The sequence below is a fragment of the Solanum tuberosum genome, unplaced genomic scaffold (assembly GCF_000226075.1).
Source record: "Solanum tuberosum cultivar DM 1-3 516 R44 unplaced genomic scaffold, SolTub_3.0 scf00162, whole genome shotgun sequence".
Lineage (NCBI taxonomy): Eukaryota > Viridiplantae > Streptophyta > Magnoliopsida > Solanales > Solanaceae > Solanum > Solanum tuberosum.
In genome coordinates, this window is record NW_006239088.1 from 539,795 (window position 1) to 567,424 (window position 27,630).

General features: G+C 35.1%; 1 protein-coding gene across 1 annotated transcript; it reads left to right on the forward strand.

Annotated features, from left to right (window-relative positions):
• Positions 1 to 2,934: 2,934 nt before the first annotated feature.
• Positions 2,935 to 10,741, forward strand: LOC102594909 (fatty-acid-binding protein 2). The gene is made up of 11 exons (XM_006353785.2): positions 2,935 to 3,300; positions 3,650 to 4,212; positions 4,403 to 4,625; positions 6,463 to 6,538; positions 6,631 to 6,733; positions 8,874 to 8,942; positions 9,626 to 9,662; positions 9,769 to 9,843; positions 9,935 to 9,986; positions 10,089 to 10,133; positions 10,285 to 10,741. The coding sequence occupies exons 2-11, from the start codon at positions 3,716 to 3,718 to the stop codon at positions 10,380 to 10,382; spliced, it is 1,275 nt and encodes a 424-aa protein (XP_006353847.1). The 5' UTR covers positions 2,935 to 3,300; positions 3,650 to 3,715; the 3' UTR covers positions 10,383 to 10,741.
• The last annotated feature ends 16,889 nt before the right edge of the window (positions 10,742 to 27,630 follow it).

Genomic DNA, 27,630 nt, shown 5'->3' on the forward strand with positions numbered 1-27,630 from the left:
TAATAATAAAATAAGATGTTATTTTAAAATAAATTTTATCAAATAATTTACATATTATTAGTGATAAATTAGTAGATGATAAATTTCTCAATTATCCAAAGAAGGATTCTCAATTAAATTGTTAGCTTCAAATTTACTACTTATTAGTGTTTTTGTGTCATTCATTTTCTCTCTTTAAAATTAATTTATCTTCTTACTTTATGTAGTATTTTTTTTAGAGATAGTATGAACATGTTTTTGTTGCTAGGTGTGTTAGCTTCAAATTTGAACAATATGTCAATAATAATAAAAGAAGACGTTATTTTAAAATAAATTTTATCAAATAATTTACATATTATTGATGATAAATTAGTAGATGACAAATTTCTCAATTGTCCAAAGAAGGATTCTCAATTAAATTGTTAGCTTCAAATTTACTACTTATTAGTGTTTTTGTGTCATTCATTTTCTCTCTTTAAAATTAATTTATCTTCTTACTTTATGTAGTATTTTTTTTAGAGATAGTATGAACATGTTTTTGTTGCTAGGTGTGTTAGCTTCAAATTTGAACAATATGTCAATAATAATAAAAGAAGACGTTATTTTAAAATAAATTTTATCAAATAATTTACATATTATTGATGATAAATTAGTAGATGACAAATTTCTCAATTGTCCAAAGAAGGATTCTCAATTAAATTGAAGCTTGAAACTAATTTTGTTGCAATTTGAATCTCTCATGTAAAAAAAAAAAAAAATTCTCTCATGTCAAGTTTGTATTCCTAATTTTATTTTATGAAATGAACAGTTCCTTTTAGATTTTATGAATTTGTAACATAACATTAATAATTCTTGGACCGCGAAAATAATTATTCAGAGAATGGCATTTTCCTTCCTCATATTTAAATCCTATTTAATTACTTTACTTTTTCAATATACAATTAAACTTCCTTAAACTTATACTCCTATATAAATTTTAAGGGTCATATATGAAATATTCTCTTTTTGATAATTAATACAAATTCCGTAATCAAATTTGTAGTAACATGTAAAATATACACTAACAAGAATAAGAATATATAGTATTACAAGAAAAACAAAAAGGGTAATTAAAAAAGAAGAAGAGAGACACAATTTATTTTTACTTATTATTCTTTATCCCTCCTTCTTCAATTTTGGAGAGGCTAAAATAAATAGAATGTTGTACAAAAAAAAATTCCATCAATAGTATTAGAATTTAGCCCAAAATGTTTAGACCTTTTATTGAGATTTTTGGCAACATTTTAAGTTGCTATAAAGGATAAAGGGGAGCATGAGTAAAACATTTATTAGATTTTTTTAGAAGTAAAAGATTTATTTGATTGTTTTTTTCTTGACTATTCTTAAGCTACTTACTTAATTAGGTAAAAACTTATCATTACTATATCTATAAGTTGTTGGTATAAATATCCAAATGCACTTTTACAAATGAAAGTATAAAACAATTTCATATTAACTGAAACTTTTAAGACCTATTGTTATTTCAATTATTTGTAAGTAGTTCATTATTCAAGTTTATCACAAATTTTACATAAATTGTTTTTTCAAATTGCTCATTTTTCTTCTACTAAACTAAATATATATATACACTCAACTACAAATGAGTTATTCAGAACTTTTGTTTTCAACTTTCTTCTTATTGTGTTGTTGTAATTATTTTCTTTTAAAATGTAATTGTAGGTTGGATTTAATTTTCAAATTAAGTTTTGCAATAACATATGAGTTGAGATTATAAACTTATACTTGAATAATTTTTTGGAACAAGAAAAGTAATCAAAACTATAATTTTAGATTGTTTATAATATTATAAACTATTAGATAAATATTAAATCATAAGTTTATAGACATTTTTTACCGCGCGAAGCGCGGATAAGTTCCCTAGTTCATAAATAAGATAACATGATATAATACAATATTGATAAATCATGTATCTCCATGTTCCTTTTATAGATAAATATCAGTAATTATAAGCTTTTAAATATACATAATTTTATAAAGCGTCAATAATAATAGTAACTAGTTATTATTTAATAAAAAAAAATCACGGCGAGCTTGAGTGTTTTCAAATTTTAAAACAATAGTTTTTTTTTACAAAATATAAATATATGAATCGAATTCTTCATTAAATTTTTTGAAATTCCAATTCTATTTTTTAATTTAAAATTTAAAATCACGATCCATAATTAAATATTCAAATGCCTACCTAGATGCCATGTCCTTCGGTCGATTAAACAATCAACCACAAGTATTATTACCGTCTATCACTATCACATGCCATCTACAACCACCATTTAGTAATCACTACCACCAATGATTATATAAAAAATTTAAACATTTTATTATTATAATAATATTAAATTAATTTAGTAATTTATTTTTAAAAAAATTAAAATTACAAATAAATTTTATACATTTGAATAAATAAATAATTTTCAATAAATATTTTAATATTTGTTTTTGAACTTCTTAATAATTATGCACATTTTGATATTTAAACATAAATTAATCTTAATAAAAAACAAATGAAGTTGAATGAACCAACCATCTTCGTAAGTGCCGTGTTTATAAAATGCTCTGTGGTGTCCCTACTACCTTTCCATATCAGCCAAACTTGTTGGAGGTGTAAAGACAAATGACCACCTCCTCCTACACTTGATACTTTCTTGATTTTGATATTTTAAACCTTTTTTTTTATTTTCCGTCTTATGTTCGAAATTTATATTGGAGTCCAATTAAATTCAAATTGCATACTGCAAGGCTCATCAAAGTGATACTCTCAATAGAATTTTCTCCATACCCAAAATTCAAATATTAAACTTTTGATTAAAAATTAAACCGTCTCACTTTGTCACCACAACCCAACAAACTTGTAAGCTATGAGGCAAGTAGGAAGGGGAGTCACATTTTTTACTTTTGAAGGAAAAAGAGGAAAGAGGAGAGAAGGGTCGGTGTTAGACTAAATTCCAATAGTGAATGAATATGAACACAAATGTTAGGCGAAAGGTTGAATGTTGAACAAATTTCACCTCTAATTCAACTTGCGGTTTTCCCTTTTTTCTTTAAATTTCCAATTCTTCCTATGATTCATTCAATTTAATAAAAAGGTGGAACAAACAGAAAAACAAATAATTGAAAAAGATACCTTTTTTTTCGTTTCTTTTCTAGAACCATAAGCATATTCTTTCCTTTAAGGGGATAATTAACAAACTCATTCATAAACCCTAATGCACTTTTAATCTCAATCCAAGAATCCTTTTTTCTTGATCCACCCACATTTTTCAGGTTAGTTTTTCTATCTTTTTGTTATGGGTTTTGATTGCAATTTATGTTATGATTTTACCTGATGTGAAATTTATTAATGTAATGTGTTTTTTTTTTTCATAATATGTTGAAATGCCTCTTAATTTCCTTCATCATTGCATATGATATATCTATGTTTTAATTGCTTAAGCTTATGTGTTTATTTTAGTAACTATTTTGAATTACTTGCCTCAATATTGTGTTTATGAAATGTATGGTGTTGAATGTTGATGGTAGCTAATGCTGTTTTTCCTAGTTTGCCTGCTGCATCATTCTTTTAATTCATTGTATGTGGATCAATATTTTCTAATTTGAATCATTGTTTGAGTAGGTGATTTCTGCCCGTATCGGTAGTGATAGGGGGCTAAAAGGCCCTTGTAGGAACTGATCACTAAAAATGCGGAACAATTTCATGGATGGTGATTGGAGTTCATCAGAAATGTTCCCAATTGATCCTCTCATGCCGTATGGATTTGGAGCCAATTTCCTCTCTCATATATCATTGATTGTTGATGGTTCTAGAAATTTATATGTGCCTGGAAGTCAGGCACTTCAAGAAGCTTTTAAGTGCTTTTCAAAATATACTGGCGCGCTGCTAGTCTGGTTTGCCACTGGATCGAACTCCAGAGGTAATAACCAAATATCAGGTGGTTATCAAGGTTCAAGAAATACAAGGTCTAGAATGTCAATTCAAACACAAGAAACAACTTCAAGTAGACATTATTTTATGGAACTCTTCTGGCAATCAAGATGCAAAGGGGAAATTACCATCCCTGTGATATTTAGGAAGATTTCAAAGTTCACTCTGAATCAAATGTACAAAGAAGCAAAACATCTTCAATCAATTCCTATTCTCTCACTAGCTGCTGCTTTAGTACCTCCATTTGACAATTTGTAAGCTTTTATTCTCAATATATTTCATTGTGAACTCTTTTAACTCTGATTTCTTATGAGATGGATTTATTTAAAGCCATATACATTACCTTCACAGAAAGAAAAAGAAAAAGAATCCCATTTAGGTTTTGACTACTGCTTTTGCGCTGAGGTTCTTATAATTGCTTTTGGTCAAATGAATGATTATCAGCTCTGGTGATGTTCTATCTGTTCAACTGGATAGTAGTGCTATGGAATCTCAGAGTGGTGACGATCACCGGCCCTGTGAGGTTGATCACCGGGGATGTGATAATTCGTTTTTTCAGAGTTTAAATTGGTCTAGACATGCAGTTGAGCCCAGAACGGGTATTGAGTTTCCTACTATCTTGGACAACCTAATAGCTGGGGAGCAAAATTCCAGTTTCACATCAGAGGTAAATATGTCAAACATGAACTACTGGTATTCAACTGATAATTGAAATGGATATTTCTTGTGATACTCAATGCAGTTCTTAGATTTAGCTATTCATACTTTACAAAGGTCCTATCCTGCAATTATTTTTTTGTTCAGCAGTAACTGCACCACTTTGATCATTACTCCTCTATATTGCGATCCCAGCTTAAATGGACTGTCCAATTAGACTGTTTGGTTTCTGACTTGCTATTTGGTTCAGTTAATTGAGTGTTGTGGTTCCTGAATCTTGTTAATTAATGGCCAAATTGATGATACTGAAGTTAGGTTTGCTTCCAAACTGAAGAAGATATGTGCATTCTGTTATGACTATTTGATTTTAGGCTTCAGTCTTCTAGCCATTTAAGTAAGAGAAGAGTAGACACCCAGAGAAGAAGAGAAAAGGGCAATCCATTTTAACTTTGCAACATAACAAATACCAAACCAGACATTAGTGAATGCAACAGTGAAAAATATTAATATAATCAATTCCATGGTTTCAAACATGAAATCCCAAAAAGAAAACAATAGGAAAAGGAAAAAATATGTATATATTTTTCTATCAACCAGACTGCAAAATTATTTGAGTCAACACAGTAAGGAACCTCCCCCCTACTTTTCTCTTATGGACTAAACAATGGACTTGCTCATATTACTAGTCTCAAACTTGGATAAAGGAGGATACTGGTAGTTTATGGCGAACATAAAATTAGTCTATTAATGATGAATCATCATATATACATTTGGCCGTGCTCACCTAGGCACTCTTTGTCAAAGTAGAGCGAAATGGATTGTGAGGATTCATATGCTGATCCAAACTAGTTTGGGCTAATAGATTGAGTGTAGACATTAATGAGATACATATACATATACCATATAATTAAGAGAGGGAGAGTGATCATTGAGGTCAGTAGCGTATAGGTGATTCAGGAGAGGACAGTGAATAACTGGGAAGTTCAGAATGAAACAAGGAGGAGGGAAAAAAAGCCCCATAAATTCTAAATGCTTACTGGAGAAAGAAAAAAAGGAGATACTGATTTAGACATGTCGATTTTATCCCTGCTATAATATGGGAGAAGATTACCTGTAACCTTGGAAAAGCTAAATTGGTTACTATACCCATTAACAATTCTTTAATAACGTGTATCAGTTAATGTTAGTCGGTTTTGTAGAAATAAATTAGAAAGAGCCACCACTATCCCAGAAACTAAACTTGGAAAAGAAGAAGGGAACGCATTGTAAGAAAAAAATGACCAAAGCAATTAAGCGAATATGGTACTTTGGATGCTTTCTACAACTATGCCTTGATGTGAAAAGTTACTTCTTAGATTCTTTCCTTCCAACATTTGGTAGTATTAATTATGTCATCATAATATTAAGAGGAAAAAGTTAATTTCACCATTATCTTAGTTGCATTGCCTTGTTTCGTTTCTGGCTGATCAATGTCCTTTTGCCTAGTTCACTATTTACATAGATAAGATATTAGTGAAAAGTTGAAGCGGTAAAGGTAGAGTGTCTAACTATTACCTTTCTCGAACAAAAGAATAAAAAAAGTAGTCACTGACTAGGATCTTGCATGTCATTTCCAATATTCAATGCTATGATATTATTTGATTTTGTAAGATCATGGCATTGGTCTGAGAAAATGTAATCTTGAATTCTCTCTCCAGATTTCCATTTCCCATACGATCTGACTGAAATCTTAATCAGAGTTCAGACATTGTTATGCTGCAGTTATGAGTTTAGTAGCCAATAAAAGTTCAAAATGACTTTTTTAAATTGTTCATAAAAGTTTAAAATGACTTCTGCTTGAATTTTAGGTCCTTGTTGGGACTGGATCCAGAATAATGAAAATTATCAGAATTAAATCTCTAAAGGTTTATGCATTTGGCTTCTGTAAGTTCCAGCTCTTCCCTAGACTGCCCTGAGCTCTATAGCAAGTTGAAAAGTTCCATCTTCAGAGCTTAACTATCTTTTGTTATGTATAGATGTGCATCCTTTTGATGTCTGCCGGAAGTTGGGTTGGAAATATGCCTCAGTTCCTTTTTGTGAACTGAACAAGCAACAAGATTTTTATCAGGATCTTCTCAGGTATGCATTTATTGTAAGCATCCCAATGTCTCTGCCTCTCTGGAGTTAAATACTTGCTCTTGTGCATATCTTTTCCTTTTGCCATGGTCTTAACATTGTCATTCTTGAATCTGGCACAACATTCTTGAGGTTTTGCCTCTGAAGTTAAGTTTAAAATTGTTTAGTGCTTAAGTTTGCACTTACTTTCTGATAAGTAACTTTTTGAATCTACATTGCCTGTTTCGATGTTTGGATTTTTGGTTCTAGTTGTAGTAATTGATGTTCAAATCTCCATGTAATATATTTTGTTTTCCTGAGCTGGTAAAATGAAGTTATGTATTATACAGTAGGAATGCTCTGTATCTCTGTACTTTTGCATAGTTCCTTGGTCCTCTGTTAATGAATTTTACCTTATCTTATTAAAGAGAATGAACTGTGTCGTGTGACCTCAATTATGCCCATTAGTGAACTAACCAAGCTGCTTTCTTCATTTCTTTTGCTGCTTTGATAGTCCATGTTTTCACTCCTTCTCTTCATCCTACACCATCTATATAGCTTCTCCTCTCTTCTTGTTAAAGTTACTCCTTTTCATCTAAGTTTTTTCTGTTTCTTTTCTCCCCTATACTTCACTAGAAACCTTTTACCATCACCAGTATCAACTGGTGACTTCATGGGTAATGATCATATCTCCTATGCACATCAATGATTTAGATTGTAAGTATCATTCTTGTGTTGCTATTCCAACCAATTCTTGAACAGTAGCCTTATCATGTGATCCAACACAATCCTGTACTTAAATATTGTATCCAATTGCACGACTGCAAGTGGCTTATAAAACTACAAAATTTTAGTAATCATATATGATGACTCCCCCCACCCCCCCCCCCCCCCCCCCCCCCCCACAAAAACAAAACCCCCCCCCCCCCCCCCCCCCCCCCCCCCCCCCCCCCCCCCCCCCCCCCCCCCCCCCCCCCCCCCCCCCCCCCCCCCCCCCCCCCCCCCCCCCCCCCCCCCCCCCCCCCCCCCCCCCCCCCCCCCCCCCCCCCCCCCCCCCCCCCCCCCCCCCCCCCCCCCCCCCCCCCCCCCCCCCCCCCCCCCCCCCCCCCCCCCCCCCCCCCCCCCCCCCCCCCCCCCCCCCCCCCCCCCCCCCCCCCCCCCCCCCCCCCCCCCCCCCCCCCCCCCCCCCCCCCCCCCCCCCCCCCCCCCCCCCCCCCCCCCCCCCCCCCCCCCCCCCCCCCCCCCCCCCCCCCCCCCCCCCCCCCCCCCCCCCCCCCCCCCCCCCCCCCCCCCCCCCCCCCCCCCCCCCCCCCCCCCCCCCCCCCCCCCCCCCCCCCCCCCCCCCCCCCCCCCCCCCCCCCCCCCCCCCCCCCCCCCCCCCCCCCCCCCCCCCCCCCCCCCCCCCCCCCCCCCCCCCCCCCCCCCCCCCCCCCCCCCCCCCCCCCCCCCCCCCCCCCCCCCCCCCCCCCCCCCCCCCCCCCCCCCCCCCCCCCCCCCCCCCCCCCCCCCCCCCCCCCCCCCCCCCCCCCCCCCCCCCCCCCCCCCCCCCCCCCCCCCCCCCCCCCCCCCCCCCCCCCCCCCCCCCCCCCCCCCCCCCCCCCCCCCCCCCCCCCCCCCCCCCCCCCCCCCCCCCCCCCCCCCCCCCCCCCCCCCCCCCCCCCCCCCCCCCCCCCCCCCCCCCCCCCCCCCCCCCCCCCCCCCCCCCCCCCCCCCCCCCCCCCCCCCCCCCCCCCCCCCCCCCCCCCCCCCCCCCCCCCCCCCCCCCCCCCCCCCCCCCCCCCCCCCCCCCCCCCCCCCCCCCCCCCCCCCCCCCCCCCCCCCCCCCCCCCCCCCCCCCCCCCCCCCCCCCCCCCCCCCCCCCCAGGGGAACACCTAAGTGTGTCAAGTTGAGCGGTGTAGCATCTTTTCCCCACAAATGGTATTGTATGGTTCATTTGTTCATCTTTGAAGCACCCTAATTATACACTCGCACAAGTGAAATGGGTGGATTAGCGTGGGGGATTAATGGGTTAGATTTTGAAGTGTTGAGTTCAGGGTTAGACACTTGAGAAGCAACACTAGCCTTCGAGCTCAAGAAGCATATGCCATTCTGTTTATGAAGTGATTAGAGGTTGTGCTGTGTTGCTATTATTTTCTCACACCAGTGCTGTTGGACGTTCTGCAGGGAAGACATAAGCATGACCGTAAGGCTTGTTGTTAGCTGCAATGGAATCAAAATCAACACAGTTCGAGAGTACGTTGAAATTTCTCTCCAGATCTTGAAAAGCTTTGCTCTCGCCCTTTCATGTTACCATGTTGGACATTGTGTTTCCATCAGATAAAATCCTGTTTTAAAAATCAAATAGTTCACTATTTCATGAATTGTTTTCAAAATTATGAGTAATTAGCTAAATATGACTTACTTCCCACTTCCTTATATTGAAAAAGTGACAACTTTTAAACCAATCAAAAAAGAAAAAATGAAACCTTTAATTGTTACTTGTGACCTCAATACTGTTGAAGAATCGATTTGTAAGAGCTGTCATTGCTCCTCTTGATAATTGTATCGAGGCAATTAATGATATTGAATTTCAAATTGAGAAGTGCCTTGAAACTGCATCCACTATTACGTTAAAAGGAAAAAAAAAATACCTCTGTTCCACTTAGTTTGATACTTCCATTATTAATCCTTTCCAATACGAACGAACATTCCTATATTTTCTTATTGAGAAGCCATGGAAATGTTTAAGACCATAAGTTTCAAAAGTTTTATAGCCACACAAATGTTATGATATATTTAGGTCCACAAGTTTCGAACTTTGTCCCAGTTTAATTACAAAAGTCTCTTGAGTGAAATTTCCAAACACATGGAAGCCTTCAAATTTGCCATTCATAGACTCATATTCTGAACTCTGTTTCAATTGCCACTTTCTGCAGTGTTTTTGAGAAATCTCTTCGAGCTCGGTTGTTCAAGGTCAGCCCAACAGTTGTCTTCCACTCACAGTTATTTTTCCTAGGTATTTACTACTGCCAGAGAAGAAAAAGACCCTCAATACTGACACTCTTTGTTTCCCTTACAGGCAAATCCTGACACCGATTATCACTGTCTAGAAACATTTGGTTCTATGTTCTCTCAAGATATTCCTATACATGCAGTAAGCAAGCTATAACCTTCCCACCATCCATTTATTCTAGGAAGCCTCCTCATCCATTATTATAATATATATACATGACTGAAATTTTCAGGGTACCACAATCAATTTTCGACGAACAACTGATGGACATTTAATTACTGAGAGTAAGTTAAATATATCTTAGATCACATATTCTTCTATTTGCTTATTCTTTTAATAAGGGGATTATGCAAAACATCTCACTTTTGGACTACTATTCTTCGCAGTCGGGGGCAACCATATTGGAGCAGTTCAGAGTAGAGAATTGTGTAGTAAGTGAACTGTCCTTTAATTTATTACTAGGCACTTCTGGACATACTATGCAAAGTGGGGCAAGATGTTGATTCTTGGGGAACTAACTAGAAGGAGAAAATGTATGGGATAAAGATAGATTCTTACACTTGTTATTCTTGCCTTCTCCAGGGGCAATTTTTGATATGTACATTGGCGATGTTCCTATATGTGAGGAAACAAAAGAAGAGATCGGGAAAAATGTTGCAAGTATCATTAGGGGGTGTTAAAAAGATGGGGTTTTATCCTTCTGCTTCTACAAGAGCTTATTTGCTGGTAATGGCTCAGGTTCTTGTGAACTTGACTTCATAGTGCAGTTCATCGCGTCTCGAGTACTAGACATAAATCTCAAAATGAACATAGGTTTCACGAGGATAAACGATTGTTAGGCTTATATATGTAGAATTCATTTATTTTAGGCAGGGTTCTTATATTCAAAATCGATTAGAATACCTTGTTGGCGAGCTGCCCCTCTGCCAACTGTTGTAAATGAAAAGAGGGCTTGTTCTGCATTTTTTGGGCTCAAGCTTCTCTCATATTCTGTATAATATTGGTTGATCTTGTCAAGTGATTTGTAGTATTATAAAAATCTGCTAGTTAGATAGGATATAAATTAAAATGAGTAAGAATTATAGGATTGGCAACATGGCTGCATATATAGGCCAATATACTTCAAATTCATTCGAGAAAGGTAGAACCATTGGCACCACTTTTCATTTAGATAGTTTTAGTGAGACATATATTGTAAACACCCATAGTAGCATCTTATTGTATTATTTTGACACTTTTCGCTGATATGATATGATGAGTGTAATAAATTCAAAATTGCAGGTTTATTTAGTAAGTTTTTTTCTGCTCTTCCCCATTTTTTCAGTCACTGCCTCCCACCATTTTCCCAAACTTAAATCCCTTTAATGATACTCCCAATATCTCTTTATCTCTTATAGAAAAATTTATTTGAATTTTGTTTTCCATATCACTTCTAACAAAAAAGTGAAGAAAATATATTGTCTCAAAATATATGTACAAGAAAATAAAAAAATCAAATTTGATAATTAACTCTTAAAGGAGAAAAACTTCACCAAGAACACACTTTATGCCACAAAAATCATGAACATAAGTTTGGAAAAGATTGGTAAATAACCGTACTTGAGGTAAATCTCACTATCATATATCATGAACAACTCAACTTTTCTACAACTAGACTTATGACTAATTGTGACTACTTCAATGAACAATCCAATCCCCAAAATTGTTTTTTTCTCTTTAGGAATTTGATTTTCTTTATATATTTGGCTAGCTTCATAAGTTAATTAACAATGAAGGAGTTAATGCTTAGAGACAATTGAAGAACATATTTAAATCGAAAAATTCGACCTTCATTGAAGGAGCTTATGCTTAGAGCAGACAATTGTGGTGGGATGGGGTGACGGAGCTGCAAAATTGTTTCTTAATAAAATTTTGGTCAACACCTTTTTTCGTAATCGTTTGGACTAAAGGCTACCTGTCCTTGATTCATTGAACACTTTGTTATATATTTTGACCATTATTTTTTCTCTTTAATTTGGGTATATATAATGATGTGACAATTTAAATAAGTCGCAATGCAATTGGTCATTTGATTCATGTTGGAAGTGATTGTAACCACATACTAAGGCTTTTAACTAATAGAGATTCAAGTGTGAATTTGAGCTTGTTAGATTATTGGATTAATTACAAATATACCCATCTTTATTTTTCATAATTTCCATTATTTCCTACCATTTTAAAATATTTTCAAAATCTCTTATTTTCACTCAATTCTCAAATCATCCGGATACATAAGTATTTTAGCCTTAATCCACGTTTTTCCTTCCTTTTTCTACTCCATTAATCTATCCTAATTTCACTCCACAATCTTATCAGTTAGAATTTTCATCTCAATTTGAATTTCAAAAGAATTCTCTTTCTAGTCAATCAAATTTAAACCACTGATTTAGGTACTTTTCATATTCTCCATTGTCGTTTTTTTCAAAAAAAAAATTTACCCTTTTTTCCTGATACATATGATTCTCCATTGTATCTGATTCTCCGTTCATCCTTGTTTTATGCAATGTATCATATTCATATTTAAGGTGTTGATACATAACCCTAATATTGTTGAATCTTCGATTGGTTTTATCATGTTCAATATAAATATACTTGATACATAAACACTACCTAATGTATTATTTGCATGTATCAAGTTTTTCAATGTATCATCAGTCTTATTCAAATTAAAAAGGCTATATAGACAATAACAAATCAGTTGTGTGTTGTGTATCTGCACTCTTTAATATTTGTTCAGTTTTATCCAACTTAGAATGTGATGTATATGTACATATTACCCAATAATAATCTTGATACATAAAAACTCAGACGACATGGAACAATCTGCAAACATTAAAAAAATTCAGTGATACATTATATGAAATACATTTTTTTTCAATTTTCAAAGCAACACCTATCTAACACATATCGATACAATTTTATAACCATCTTATAACATGTACTAGGTACATTAAAATTATCAATGATACAACCATTCACAAAAATCCAAGATTGATATATATTAATGTATCATCCACATTTGTCTTGATCAAAACAAGTAATTTACATATCTTAATTGTTACACTATTTATATGTACAATATACACAATAATGACCTGATACATTATACAAAATTGTGATACACATGTATCATATACAATATGTTATGATGATACATTTTTATACAAATTGCATTCGAATACAAAATAACGGCCACATCATAATCTATAGATACAAAATTACAATACACGCGGGTCGTTTACCACTAATGTATCATGACTTACATATTCACATCAAAACGACAAAACAAAACTATAACAATGATACATTTAAAAAAAACTATACACCAATGGTGGAGAGAGCAAAGGGAATGGTAGAGGAGGTGGTTGAACGATCGGAGATGGATAAGGAGATAATACAAAAGATAATTCCTTCATCGGATAAGAAGCCAGTGAATTAATGGCACAAACACCATATGGCAAATCACTGTTTCTTCTTATATATTCATACCTCTCCACTCCCCATGATGTACCCCATGATTTCTTGATTATCCGGTAGTCATCATATTTCTAACTTTTGCTTTTATCACAATCATTTGATTTGCATTCTTTTTCTTCCTATTTTTTCTTGATTTTACATCAAAACCCATGATTTTTTTTATCAATTGAGCAACTTTTTCTAACTTGAGAAATATCAATCATTGTTGTATCATCAATTACTTCAATCTTGAGTGAACACCTCACAGACCTATCATCTTTCTTCTCTTCCATATTAAAACTGTTTTTTGCTTCATTTTTCTTGAGAGAACAAAATGCACGTCATTTTTGAGATTCTTGAGAGAAGAAAGGGCAAAGAAATGTGTAAAAAGGAGTAACAGACAAGAGTACCCCTCTATACAATTGAAAATCAGCAATCGTTCCATCGATGTTAACATTGACAAGTTGTTGAGCAACAACACAAAGAAGGAAAATTCCTCCTGTGAAACTTTTACGATTTCGAATTGATGGAGAAGATAAAAATCTTAATTTTAATTTTTGTGAAGCTGTTACAGATTGGAATTGATTGATATCAATCAGATATGCATGATTTATGGGAAAGAAAATCAATTTTATGTTAATATTCCATATTTAAAGCGCAACAGACAAGTTTTATAATGTATCACAATTAATGTATCTGGATGAAACTTATGTATCCGGATGGCTGATATTTTAAGGGATTTTTGTAAAATAAAAAAGAGTAGGGATAGGATGTAATTTAGGTCTTACACTATGAGATTTATGTAAGTTATACAAGATTATTTGGGATTGGGTTGGGATTTCAAGATAGATTGAGTCACTTTGTGAATCCATCGTGCCATGATATCCTTGTGATGAGCATAAATTGGTCGATATGGTACTTTCTGGAGCACTTTTAGTCGAGTTCGACTCATGACTGTTCTCTTAGCCATGGTTCGAGCTCTAGCTTGTCACTTCATTGGGTTCGAGGCCTACCGATCTATTAGTCATGGTTCGAGTCCGACGCAACATTATTAGATGGGTTTGAGTCTAGACAACATTGTTCTATTGGATTCTTTAGGGTGCCTTTGTCGTGATTCGAGTTTTGGGTCGGCCGTTTCAGTTCTAGAATATATTTAGTCTTAGTTAGAGATATCATTAGCTCTTTCATGTATTCATCAGGCTTATGGGGGTCCATTTGAGATATTTTCCTTTCAATTGTGCATGAGTGTACCTTCTGGCATATGGCGGTCCAATTAAGTTATAGTTAGTTGGTTTACTCTACCTCTCCGCTACGTGTTAGATTACTGAGGTGCATGGTTAGACTTATCGATATTGTTCCTTCCTTTTGCCTACAGTTATTGTTTTACTTCTCACTTATGTATCTACTTTCTATACTCAGTCGACTTATGATGCCTACTAGGTATCTGTTGTTTTGGAACTCATGCAACACCATGCATCTGTTTTCCATGATGTAGATCCGAGTCAACGATAGTGATCTTGTGCAATTGTTGGGATATTCGATGATTGAGGGTGAACTAATGGCGTTCTAATTTGTCACATCTCCATATGTTTATAGCTTTTGGTTAGTCTGTTGTGTTCAAGACTGTAACGACATGATTCGGTCGTTAGGGAAAAGCCAATGGGGAAATAATTGGGATCAAAAAATGTTTTGGTAGTAGCTTGGAATTTCCTAGCCTAGTCCAATTTTGGACGAAATCGAAGTCAATGAGGTCTAGGGGAATCTGGTAACAAATGAGAGATTTAATTATGAATTTGATTATCTGAGTAGATAGCTAAGACGTTAAGGAACCCGTACGACTTTACAAAATTGAGTTCGGGTGAGTAGAACTCCTGGAATCGATCTTAGCGTGAACGGTGTTTTCTAAACATCGTTGGTTAAAGGTGTGTTGTGAAATGAGGGTCTTGGAATTATTAAAATAGCTGATAGGTTCCGTGCAGGCCGCTGTGGCGGGAATTCTGCAGCCAGGGCGGGGCCGCTGTAGAGGGGTGAGGACCGCTGTGGCGGGTTCGACACGACTTAAGGTCGTAAATAAACCTCAAAACGTCTTTATTCTGCACTTTTCAATTTTTAGAGCTAAGGAACGACCCCAGGTGATTTCATGACAGTTTTCCACCATTCTTTAGGCTAAAGATCACGAACAAGTGGCAAGAACCCGAAAAGGGAAGATTCAAGTGCCTTAAGGGATTCAAGCTTGGATTCGAGGTATGTGATGGTTGTGATTTCATGTTGGTGTAATATATGTTTGTAATTTCTCATTATAATACATGTATGTATGTGAATGTTACATTATAGATCACCTTAATCGTAAATGAGGATAATTGAATAATTGTATGTCATGAATCACCTCTTGTTGTATGATTGTGAGAATATACATTGTGATTGTGATTGTGGTTTGTTGAATGGATCGGGTGTTGCGTTCCGACACATTAACTTGGATCGATTGCCACGTTTCAGCATAAGCATGGGATCGGTTTCCACGTTTCGGCATAAATATTGGATCGATTGTCACGTTCCGACATAAACATGGGATCGAGTACCAAAGTTCTAGTATGCTAATAGTTTGGGTGTGTGTTCCATGACAGGACAAAAGAATTGGGTTCCGTGAGAGGACCATTGAATTGTGTTGTGTATCTACTTGTGATTATTCCGTTCATATCTAATGATGATTGATATTGGAAGACTGTATGTTGCTCTAAATTGATAACCAATGTGTATTATTGAGAACGTGGAATGCTACATTGATACTGAAAAGATGACTAATATTGTATATGTTTGGTATATGCATGTTTTATAATGTTGTAGTTACTTGCATGTGTTTCTCTTATTAGGATAGTCGCGTGATCTTACCAGTACACTGTGATTGTGTACTGATACTGCACTTGCTTGTTCTTTGTTGAGTAAAGAGCATCTTCTGGCGGCTATTGATAGAACTCAGCTAGATAACTTTTGAACGTGACCGGATTCAAGGGTGAGCAGTTCTTTCAGGCTGCCATGGATCTTTATTGTTTAAGTCCACTCTTTTCGGACTCAGACTATTTGTTTAAGGTGTTTGCTTAGTTTCGGGGTTGCACCCCTTGTTCTTGGACTTGTCGTTAGTAGAGTTTTGGTACAATGACTTCAGGTTCTAGGGGTTGTTCTTCCACATTGGTTTGGTTAGTTGTTTGTTAAAACCTTGGAGTTTATGGGGACTCCATTTTTATAGTCATTTAAACCTGCTTCTGTATTTTTAAATACCTTAGTTTTCATAGAATTTGTTTGTTTGGGTTGTAGTAATGGTTCTCCCATCGGAGGATTTGTGTGGGTGCCAATTACGACGGTTTGGGTCGTGACAAAGTTGGTATCAGAGCCCTAGGTTCGTTGATCTCATTGTACCAAAATGAGTTTAGTAGAGTCTTGTGGAATGGTACGATGACTTCTGTACTTTTCTTCGAGAGGCTATAGGACTTTAGAAAAAATTCACTTATTTCTACTCCTCCGTGCTATGACTTCTGGGTGATACAAATTGATATTTTTCCTCCTTCACTCTATGGTCCAAACTAGAGCAACAAAAGTGGTAATACCATCACTAGTAAGAGAGGATGTGTATAGACTACAGACAGTTGAATAGAGTCACCATTCAGAACAAGTATCCATTGCCTCGGATAGATGACATTTTTGACCAATTACAAGGTGCATCAGTTTTCTCTAAGATTGATTTAAGGTCTGGTTACCATCAGTTAAAAATTGAGGCGGTTAAGAATTGAGTTCGACCAAGTTCTATGATTGAAATTAGCAGTTTTATAGGGCTCGCTAGATACTATTGTTGCTTGTGGTATGATTTGAGTCCAATTGGTATCTCCCAATTCCAATTGGTATCTCAACGAAGTGAACTAGATATCGTAGTCCCGGCTGAAGGGACACAAGAAAGTTAATTGGAACTGAGAAGGTTCCAATTGGTATTTGGCCTTAGCGGTCGTATAAGGCATAGATGATCAGTAATGGTCGTCTATGAAACGAACTAATTAAGGAATTTGGACTTATTTGCAAGTTGTAACTGCTTGAGTGTCGTGAAATTTATTGTGAAAAGAAAGTAATCACAAGATTACGTGCAAGGGTCTAGATAAATTATGATGTGGTTCATAAGCGAGAAATTTGGACGTGCGTTGCGACCAACTGATAACCATGTGAGAGTTTAGGTATATCTTGGGGATATGTATGTGGTAGTGTTGAAACAATGTAAAAGGACTCTAAAGTGTGTACTTCATTAGGTTGACCGGGGGGGTAGACAATGATTGTCCTAGATAAAGGGATTTTCTTAAATGCCTAGTTATAGCCGGGAAATCTAGGGGAAATATAGAAAAGAGAGGAACCCCAGAAATTATTAGCAGGGGTACTGTTTCTGTCAGGGCCGTTGGGGCGGGATTTCCCCCGCCACGGCAAGACCGCCAGTGCGGGATTTCTCCCACCAGAGCGGGACAGGGCGAGAATCTCAACCCTATCTCCCCTGTTTTCCCCTAGTCACAATTATGGACCCCGAATCATACTCGAACTAGCCCCCGCGATCTAATTCAGTGTTCAACAATCGAATATAAGTTATAAGGTGTGTTAAAATTGTGGAGAACATGCACATATGAGGAGGAAATCAGCGAGGCCGTGGGGCCAGGGAAATAGTAATGCAAGTAGAGGAGTAGTGTAGCCAGGCAAAGAGGTTGCCCGTCAAGACGACATGGCTTAGTTATATGCTTTTTCGGGCAAGACCGAGTTTGAGGTGTGTGATGCAGTGGTCACTAGGGCTACTCTTGTAAGTGCCCGGATGGATATTGTTTTGTGTGATCTGGGTTCTACTTATTCGTATGTGTCAGTTTAATTGCCTTGGGATTTGATGTGGTTTGTGATATACTTGATCGCCCCATCCATGTTTCTACCCCAGTTGAAGAGTCAGTCATAGTCACCCATGTGTATCGTATTGTCCTGTTGTGGTTATGGATTTTCAGACTTGGGTTGATTTGGTTATGCTGGATATGACTAACTTGATATAATCTTAGGCATGACTTGATTTTCCCCCTATTATACCGGGCTTAATTGTAATACTAAGTCGGTAACTCTAGAGATCCCTGATAGGGAAAGATTAGAGTTGGAAGAGGTGTACAAGCCTAAGCTAGCTAAGATCATATCCTCCATTCGGGCTAGGAAATTGGTGGGGCAGGGTTGTTTGGCTTATTTGACACATATTCGGGATGTTGAGGTCGAGTCTCCCTCTATTGAGTGTAATCTTTAGTGTCTGAATTTAGAGGAGTGGTTTCTACTGATTTGTCTGGTATGCCTCCGGATAGAGATATAGATTTCTGCATTGACTTGGAAACTGGCACTCGCCCCAATTCCATCCCTCCGTATCGTATGGCTCCAGCATAATTAAGAGAGCTTAAGGCTCAAAACTAAGAGCTTCATGATAAAGGTTTCATGCGTCCTAGTGCTTCCTCGTGGGGTGCTCCTGTCTTGTTTGTTAAGAAGGAGGTCGAGTCTCCCTCTATTGAGTGTAATCTTTAGTGTCTGAATTTAGAGGAGTGGTTTCTACTGATTTGTCTGGTATGCCTCCGGATAGAGATATATATTTCTGCATTGATTTGGAAACTGGCACTCCTCCTTATCGCATGGCTCTGGCAGAATTGAGAGAGCTTAAAGCTCAAATCCAAGAGCTTCTTGATAAAGGTTTTATCATCCTAGTGTTTCCACGTGGGGTGCTCATGTCTTGTTTGTTAAAAAAATGAGGGTAGTATGAGGACTGGTGATTTTATCTTAAGCCATAAATGAGTGGATTGATACCGGAATGACAAGCTTATGGATAAGAAAGTCCCATTGAGCATACTTGGGTGAAGGTAATTGAACATTTTAGTAAGTAAATGTGTATAAAATTGGGTTAGCCCTTTGAATTTGATGGGTATACCTGAGTTTGAGGTGTCATGTCGATGAAAAGGTTGACTTCGTAGTGATAGCCAGGGTTAACCGAGTGTAATGGTGGGATGAGTTCATGATGGATTGTGATGGGATGCAACTATATAATAAGATTGTTGGTAAACCAAATTTTGTATAGTAAGTACAATTTGCGAGTATCTAAGGTCGTGGTTTTCTAATATTGGGTGAGTAACGTGGTTGTATGGAAAGTTTTAAGAGATGGTGGGACACCACTCGAATAGAATGTTAAAAAGCTAAAGTTATAATAAAGGAAAATATAGTGGGATGTAGTATAGCCTTTAGAGATAGGCCAGAACAAGAATATTTTATTTGATTGCAAAGGCTAAAGAGGTATCCTCAGAGGGGTAGATAACTGGGTTCAGAGACGCGTGATTTCATTGTTTTGTCGTGGCTATGGTAATAGTGTCATGGGTCCATCAGATGGGTTAAAAAACTACTAAAAAAGGACTTGAGAAAGGATTGTGCAGACATTAGCTTGAGTGTGATGATAAGTGCTTTGTTTTTGTTTTTGTTTTTGTGTTTAGTAATGAGTACGATTGAATTTTTAGCGAAATAATTGTAAGATCGATGGAGAGGCGATCAATGATAAGCGAAGATCCATGAATTTATAAAATAAATCTTCAAGATATACGTTAATGTTGATAGATAAAGGGATTGTGTTATATGGTTGAGTTTACAATTCAAAATTTTCATTGCAAATCTACATTCGTGGTGATATATTTTGTCAAGGTATGAATTGGAAAGGTGAGAAATGATCAATTGTATCCGGTATTGAGAATATGAAAGGACTTACACTTGGGGTGAGTCATAAGTTTACTACTATTGATTGTTACGTTCCTAAGAAAGGTTTCATTTTTTTAAAGTGTTGGTTTATAATAAGGTAAAAGGTCGAAGTGTTTATGATGGTTGTTAGTGTTGTGAGTATGATTCACTAGCTATGCTCTCGTGTATTTTCACTTTTGTGGGTGGATCCCTAGTAGTGGATGATGAGTCAACGATTTGGACTCATTTAGGGATATATTTTGATATAATTAGTGTCCTCAAATGCATGTTTTATCCCGATATCTAAATAAAACCTTTAAGTTTCAGGTATTTGAAGTTTGAGGCAAAACATGGACACTACTTAGCAAAAAGGAGCAAAAGAAGACTTATGTGAGAATTGATTAGTCCTGGTGATTGTGTCAAGATCCTTGATAACATGTGGCAGACGTGTGTACGATCAACTTTGGTGGTTGTTGGGAATCGTTTTGTTGATTAGTTAAGTTTACATATAACAATATTTATCACTCGAGTATTGAGATGACTTCATTGAGGCATTGTAAGGGAGAATGTATAGGTATTCAATTGGTTGGTTTGAGGTTGGAGATGTGAAACCCTTAGGGGGTAATGAGATTCGATAAGAAGGCCATGCGAGACAAGTATCCCCAGTAATTCGACGATTCAGATACTACTATACCCTTACTTTAGCCAGTCTTTCCTAGTTGATCACTCGGGGACAAGTGATAGGTAAATTGGTATCTATTGTAACGACTCGATTCCATCATTAGGGAAAAGCTAATAAGGAAAGAATTGGGTTCAAAAAACTTCTTTTGGTAGTAGCTTGAGATTTCCTAGCCTAGTCCAGTTTTGGACGAAATTGGATTCAGTGAGGTCTAGGGAAATCTGGTAACAAATGAGAGATCTAATTATGAATTTGATTACATGAATAGATAGCTAAGACGTTAAGGAATCCGTACAACTTTACGGAATTGAATTCGGGTGAGTAGAACTCCCGAAATCGATCTTAACATGAACGGTGTGTTGTGAAATGGGGGTCTTGGAATTATTAAAATAGCTCACTGATTCCGTGCAATCCGCTGGGGTGGGATTTTTGCCGTTAGGGCGGGGTCACTGTAGTGAGGTGAGGACTGCTATAGCGGGTTCGACGCGACTTAAGGTCGTAAATAAATCCCAAAACGTCTTTATTCTGCACTTTTCAAGTTTTAGAGCTAAGGAACGACCCCAGGTACTTTCTTGACAGTTTTCCACCATTCTTGAGGCTAAAGACCACGAACAAGCGGGAAGAATCCGGAAAGGGAAGACTCAAGTGCCTTAGGGGATTCAAGCTTGGATTCGAGGTAGGTGATGGTTGTGATTTCATGTTGGTGTGATATATGTTTGTAATTGCTCATTATAATACATGTATGTATGCGAATGTTGCATTATTGATCACCATAATCGTAAATGAGGATAATTGAATAATTGTATGTCATGAATCACCTCTTGTTGTATGATTGTGAGAATATACATTGTGATTGTGATTGTGGTTTGTTGAATGGATCGGGTGTTGCGTTCCGACACACTAACTTGGATCGGTTGCCACGTTCCGGCATAAGCATGAGATCGGTTTCCACGTTTTGGCATAAATATAGGATCGGTTGCCACGTTCGACATAAACATGGGATCAAGTACCACGTTCTGGTATGCTAACAGTTTGGGTGTGTGTTCCATGAGAGGACCAATGAATTGAGTTTCATGAGAGGACTATTGAATTGTGTTGTGTATCTACTTGTGATGATTACTTTCATATCTAATGATGATTGATATTGGAAGACTGTATGTTGCTCTAAATTTATAACCAATGTGTATTATTGAGAACGTGAAATGCTACATTGATACTGAAAAGATGACTAATATTGTATATGTTTGGTATATGCATGTTTTATAATGTTGTGGTTACTTGCATGTGTTTCACTTATTGAGATAATTGTGTGATCCTACCAGTACACTGTGGTTGTGTACTGATACTGCACTTGCTTGTCTTTGTTGAATACAGGGCATCTTCAGGCGGCTATTGATAGACCTTAGCTAGGTGACTTTTGAGCGTGACCGGATTCAAGGTTGAGCCAGTTCTTTCAGGCTGTCATGGATCTTTCTTGTTTAAGTCCACTCTTTTCGGACTCAGACTATTTGTTTAAGGTGTTTGTTTAGTTTCGGCGTTGTACCCCTTGTTCTTAGGCTTGTCGTTAGTAGAGTTTTGGTACAATGACTTTCAGGTTCTAGGGGTTGTTCTTCCACATTAGTTTGTTAATTGTCTGTTAAAACCTTAGAGTTTATGGAGACTCCATTTTTATAGTCATTTAAATCTGCTTCCGTATTTTTAAATGTTTTAGTTTTTATAGAATTTGTTTGTTTGGGTTGTAGTAATGGTTCTCCCACCGAAGGGTTAGTGTGGGTGTTAAAACCTTAGAGTTTATGGAGACTCCATTTTTATAGTCATTTAAATCTGCTTCCGTATTTTTAAATGTTTTAGTTTTTATAGAATTTGTTTGTTTGGGTTGTAGTAATGGTTCTCCCATCGGAGGGTTTGTGTGGATGCCAATTACGACAGTCTGGGTCGTGATAGAGACAAGTTTGTGCATATTTTGGAGTCTATACTTGATTGTTTAGTAGTTTTGTACCATTGTCCACCAGATTGTGGGATTGGATCATGTATTGTCGTATATATTTATGTCATTTTTTCTTTTCCACTGTTTATTTTTCCTTTTATGCTGTTGTTTCCACTGATTTTAAGATTTCTATCCACCAGAGATTGTTACTTGTCGTTCCAGACTATGGATTGACTTATCTATCAGTGTCATCATTACGCAAAAGTCAAATCTGCCGAGGATGGACACCTGCCATCCAAATGTGATGTTGGTCAGATTATATTGAGTTAAAAAATCTCACCTTCTTTTTGTATTTGGAGTTAGACTTTATTATTATTACATTTCCAATAGATAGTTGATAAATATTATGACATATTTTGGCGATATTTGGTTGGTTATGTTGTTGATTTTTTAAGAGAATTTTTTTTTAGATAAACCCTAAAATAAGAGAAATTTTATTCGATTTTCTGTAAATTTTCATAGCCTTTTAAATTCTATTCCTTAGCACTTATCGGGGTCCTAAATTGGATCGCGATGCATAGAGACTCCACTCCATAAATGTACAATTATTGTGTTATGTTTCGTTTTGATCATTTCAAATGTAGAATGAATTTTTATGAATACTATTCATTTGATTTATGATTTCATGCTTATCAAAAAAATCAAATGACTTTGTAAATACTTTCTCTTCAACAATTACGTATTTGTCTTATTTATAAATACATATTAGGTTGGTTTGCTTGGTTAGAATTAAGACATTGGATGCCAATTTGTCTCACAAAGAATTTGGGAAAATTGAATTTCATTGAATTGTTCTAATCTTAGTAATTAAGTAATCAAAATATTCTACCTAAATCTCAAGATTTATTTCTTCGATTTGTTTATACAAAAAAATATCATTATCAAATATTGTGATTAATAGGTAAGTGTTCCAGCATTTTTAATTAGAGGCTTCGATTTGAGCTCTGCAAATATAATCGTTATTGGTTAGAACATTTTACTTCAAAGTAAAATTTTCAATATAAATTTAAATTAATTGAGCCATAAAATGAATATTGAATACCAAAAAATAGATAGAATTTTTTTTGTCGTTCATGTACATTGTACTGATTTTCACTTGTTTCTAGATAATGATTCCTTCATACGTACATACTTTATTTGATATACAATTAGCCATTTTCGGTATACAATTAGCCATTTTATACATTTCGATATAAAATGCATAAAATGCGTTTTGTTTGTATAAAGCGAGAGAAAAGTGTATATACAAATACATATATTTTCGTCCTATACACTTATAATTATACAAATACAGATCTTATTATACAAATTACAATGTATAAATGAATTTATACAAAACTGAACAATTTGTATAAAATTGGATATTTGTAGCGAATTATACAAATCAAAAAGTCCATAGCAAACATAAAATTTGTTATGGAGCGCAATTATGCAAACTATATCTATTGCGTTTTGTTTGTATAAAGCGAGAGAAAAGTGTATATACAAATACATATATTTTCGTCCTATACACTTATAATTATACAAATACAGATCTTATTATACAAATTACAATGTATAAATGAATTTATACAAAACTGAACAATTTGTATAAAATTGGATATTTGTAGCGAATTATACAAATCAAAAGCTCCATAGCAAACATAAAATTTGCTATGGAGCGCAATTATGCAAATTATAGCTATAACATACAAATATGATTTTTATGTATGATGTATGTGAAAGTTGTTCAAAAATCTTATCTTAAGATAATGAGATGTGGATTTGGATAAGCCTATTATGGCTAGCTAGTCCTTGCTCATTAACACATCAACATTTTTTAACTCTGACTTCCTCTTCATTTTTTATTTCTTTTTGGCGAAAAAAAACTTAAAATTTTATGAATTCACAACACTTTCAAAAATAAATTAATTGTAAGGGCGCAATTGATTCTATTTTAGTTTTGTAAGTTATAAATATTTCCTTCATTTCAAATTAATTGTACACTTTTCACTTAAATTATCAATAAAAATGACAATTTTATTAATTTACTTCGTAAGAAACTTTTTTAAAACTTTACAAACTTGTTTATATAATCTTTTTTAAAAAAACAAACTAATTATAAAGGTGAAATGAGAAAAAAATTTAATTAATTGTACCTAAATTTTATAAATGAATAACTAGTTTGGGATAACTATTTATAATAAGGTGGAACATTAATATGACATAAAAAAAAATTAGTACAATTATTTTTAATAATGTGAACCACTAAAATGGAACGGCGAGAGTATCAAAATCATATAAAGATTTTTTCTTTATTATTTAGTTTTGGTCTTGTCAATTTTCTTCAATTTGAATCAAAATTGAATTGTTAGTGAAATTAGGAGGACAAAAACCAAAAGTAGCCACAATTTATTTTGTCCAAATTATATATATAATAATGTCTTTCTTAGCCATCGAAAAAAATATAGTACAATGGAAGAGATAGCTCATTCATTAAAGGTCTAAGGTTTAAGCCTTGAATATCAAAAAATTCTTTGTAGGAAGCATTCTCCCCTGAATGGGGCCCCACAATGCGCAATCAAAATTAATCAAATTTCAATATGAGTATCAAACATCAAACATAAATATATATGTCTCCTTTTAAGGGAAATCCTTCACAAATTCTTCTTAATTCCTCATAATGCAATTTTATCTAAAGGCCATTATTCAATCACTATCCTACCAACCTTATGTTTCCCTCTCAATAACAGACGGTATTCTGCCGCATTCAGGAATTTTTGTATAATTTTTTTTTTCAAAAGTTGTTAAATTTCTTCACTCGGAGAAGAGTTGGGGTGGTTAAACAAAACACGACATAATTTCAATTGATCATGGAGATGATCCTAGATCGAAAGTCATGAATGTTAATAATTAGGATAGAAGGATAGTAGATAGTCAAGTATTGTTTTTTCATAGTATGATTTTAGATATCACGTGGTTTGTTCTCCAATATGTATTGATATTTGTTACTACACTTATTTTGTGTATTGTTATTTTGTACATTCTTCTCTCTTACTTTTCTGTTTTTTTTTTCTTAATCGAAGATAACTTGTCTACTCTATAATGATAGAAATAACATTTAAAGATATTATTTTTTAAAAGCCTACACTTATCAAAATTATATATTGATAGGTTGTTAATGATGATTTTCATCCTCTTAATTTTAATATTTAGTTTTAGGCAACTACACGTCAAGAGAGGAACCACCAACCTTCAAATCCTAGCATAATTTATATCGAAATAAAGATTACGATAATTAATAGCTATAGTATAATACCAACACTAGTTTGAATTATTATTACTATTAGGACGACTAACTAGCCAATAGGCACGTTTATAAAGTTCGGATTTGACTTTATTTTTCCTCTTCATTTTGTCTTTGTTTTTATTTGTATGAAGACACATATCATAGATTTAAATTAATGATTAAAATTTGATAATTAAAGATATCGTTTAATCATGATTGATGTAAGTAATTATGTACTTTCATATATTTATTTTTAAAATATATTTTCAATCCCACAGTTTAGTACATAATATTTTTCCTAAATATATTTTTTTTAAATCTTATTTGCCTTGAGTAAAAAAAATTGGTACTTGCTTTTGATTATTTTTTTTCATCCCAAATTATTTTAGTCTAATTTGGATGTTTTGAAAAAGAAGAATGGGAAAATTACGCAGATAAGCAAAGATACTAACTAGTTAATTAACTAACATAGCTATAGTTTGAATTAATTATGGCTCACAGCTTAATTTTAGCTATAATTACGTCATCTCTCTCGCCTTTTTTATACATATACAATTATATGACAAATATACAAATACAATTCGCCTCTCTCCACTCTCTACCCTCTCTCACTCGCCTCTCTCCTCCCTCTAACATGTAGCTATGAATCGTAATTAGCAAACTATAGCTAGAAAACATAATTAAGTTATTTTTGAGTGGCTATAAGCGAAAATTCCCCAAGAAGAATTGCAGTGTTCAAAGAGAAGACAAATTTGGATCCTCCTACTTTAAAAAATATATCACTAGAATTTAGTGTAATTTTTCTTTTGTCGGACAGATATTGTAAATAATGCAACAATTAAATATTTGAATTTGACAAAATAAATATTTATATAATAAAGAATAATTGAAGATACATATTTTAAGCCTTCAAACTTCTCTTATTTCTCTTATATATATATATATATATATATATATTACATCTCCATTAATTGTCTTATATTTTAGGGAGTAAATAGTATAAAATATCTATATCTTAATTATGGTTAAAACTTATTTTTAATTTATTAATGATAAGGGTAATATTGGATAAAATTAATAAATTTATCTTGATTTATTAAAATGAACAAGTGAAAACAAAATTTTATTTTTAATAAAAGGGTCAAATAAAATCAAACTGAGGGAGTAAATAATTTAATTCTACAGTATATTACATACCATTTATTATGAAATACTCCCTCCGTCCACTTTTGTTTGTCATGTTGCGCTTTTCGAAAGTCAATTTGACTAATTTTCAAATTTAAATTAGATTACATTACTTTGATATTTTTTTAAAATAACTTATATATTCAAAAACTATACGAAAAGTACTATAAATTACAATTTTTTGCATATCAATATGATGAAAAAATACATCATTAAATGCTAGTCAAAGTTCTTATAGTTTGATTCTATAAAAGAAAACTATGACAATTAAAAATGGACGAAGTTAGTATGAATTAATGTTTACTTGTTATCTTTAAAGTAAGTTAATTTGCATAAATATTTTCTTTGAACAAAAAGTCAAAACTTTAGTTAAAATGGTAAAGAAATTATTGGTTGAGATATAAACTATAGGATTAGGTTTATCCTTAACAATAAATAGCTGTAAAGCTGACTAGATTCATATCCCTGCTTTGGATTAACCAATGAATTTACATGTCATAATGACATTGCTTAGTGGCTACCATTAACTATTAATTTCAAATTAATTTTATTTCTTTT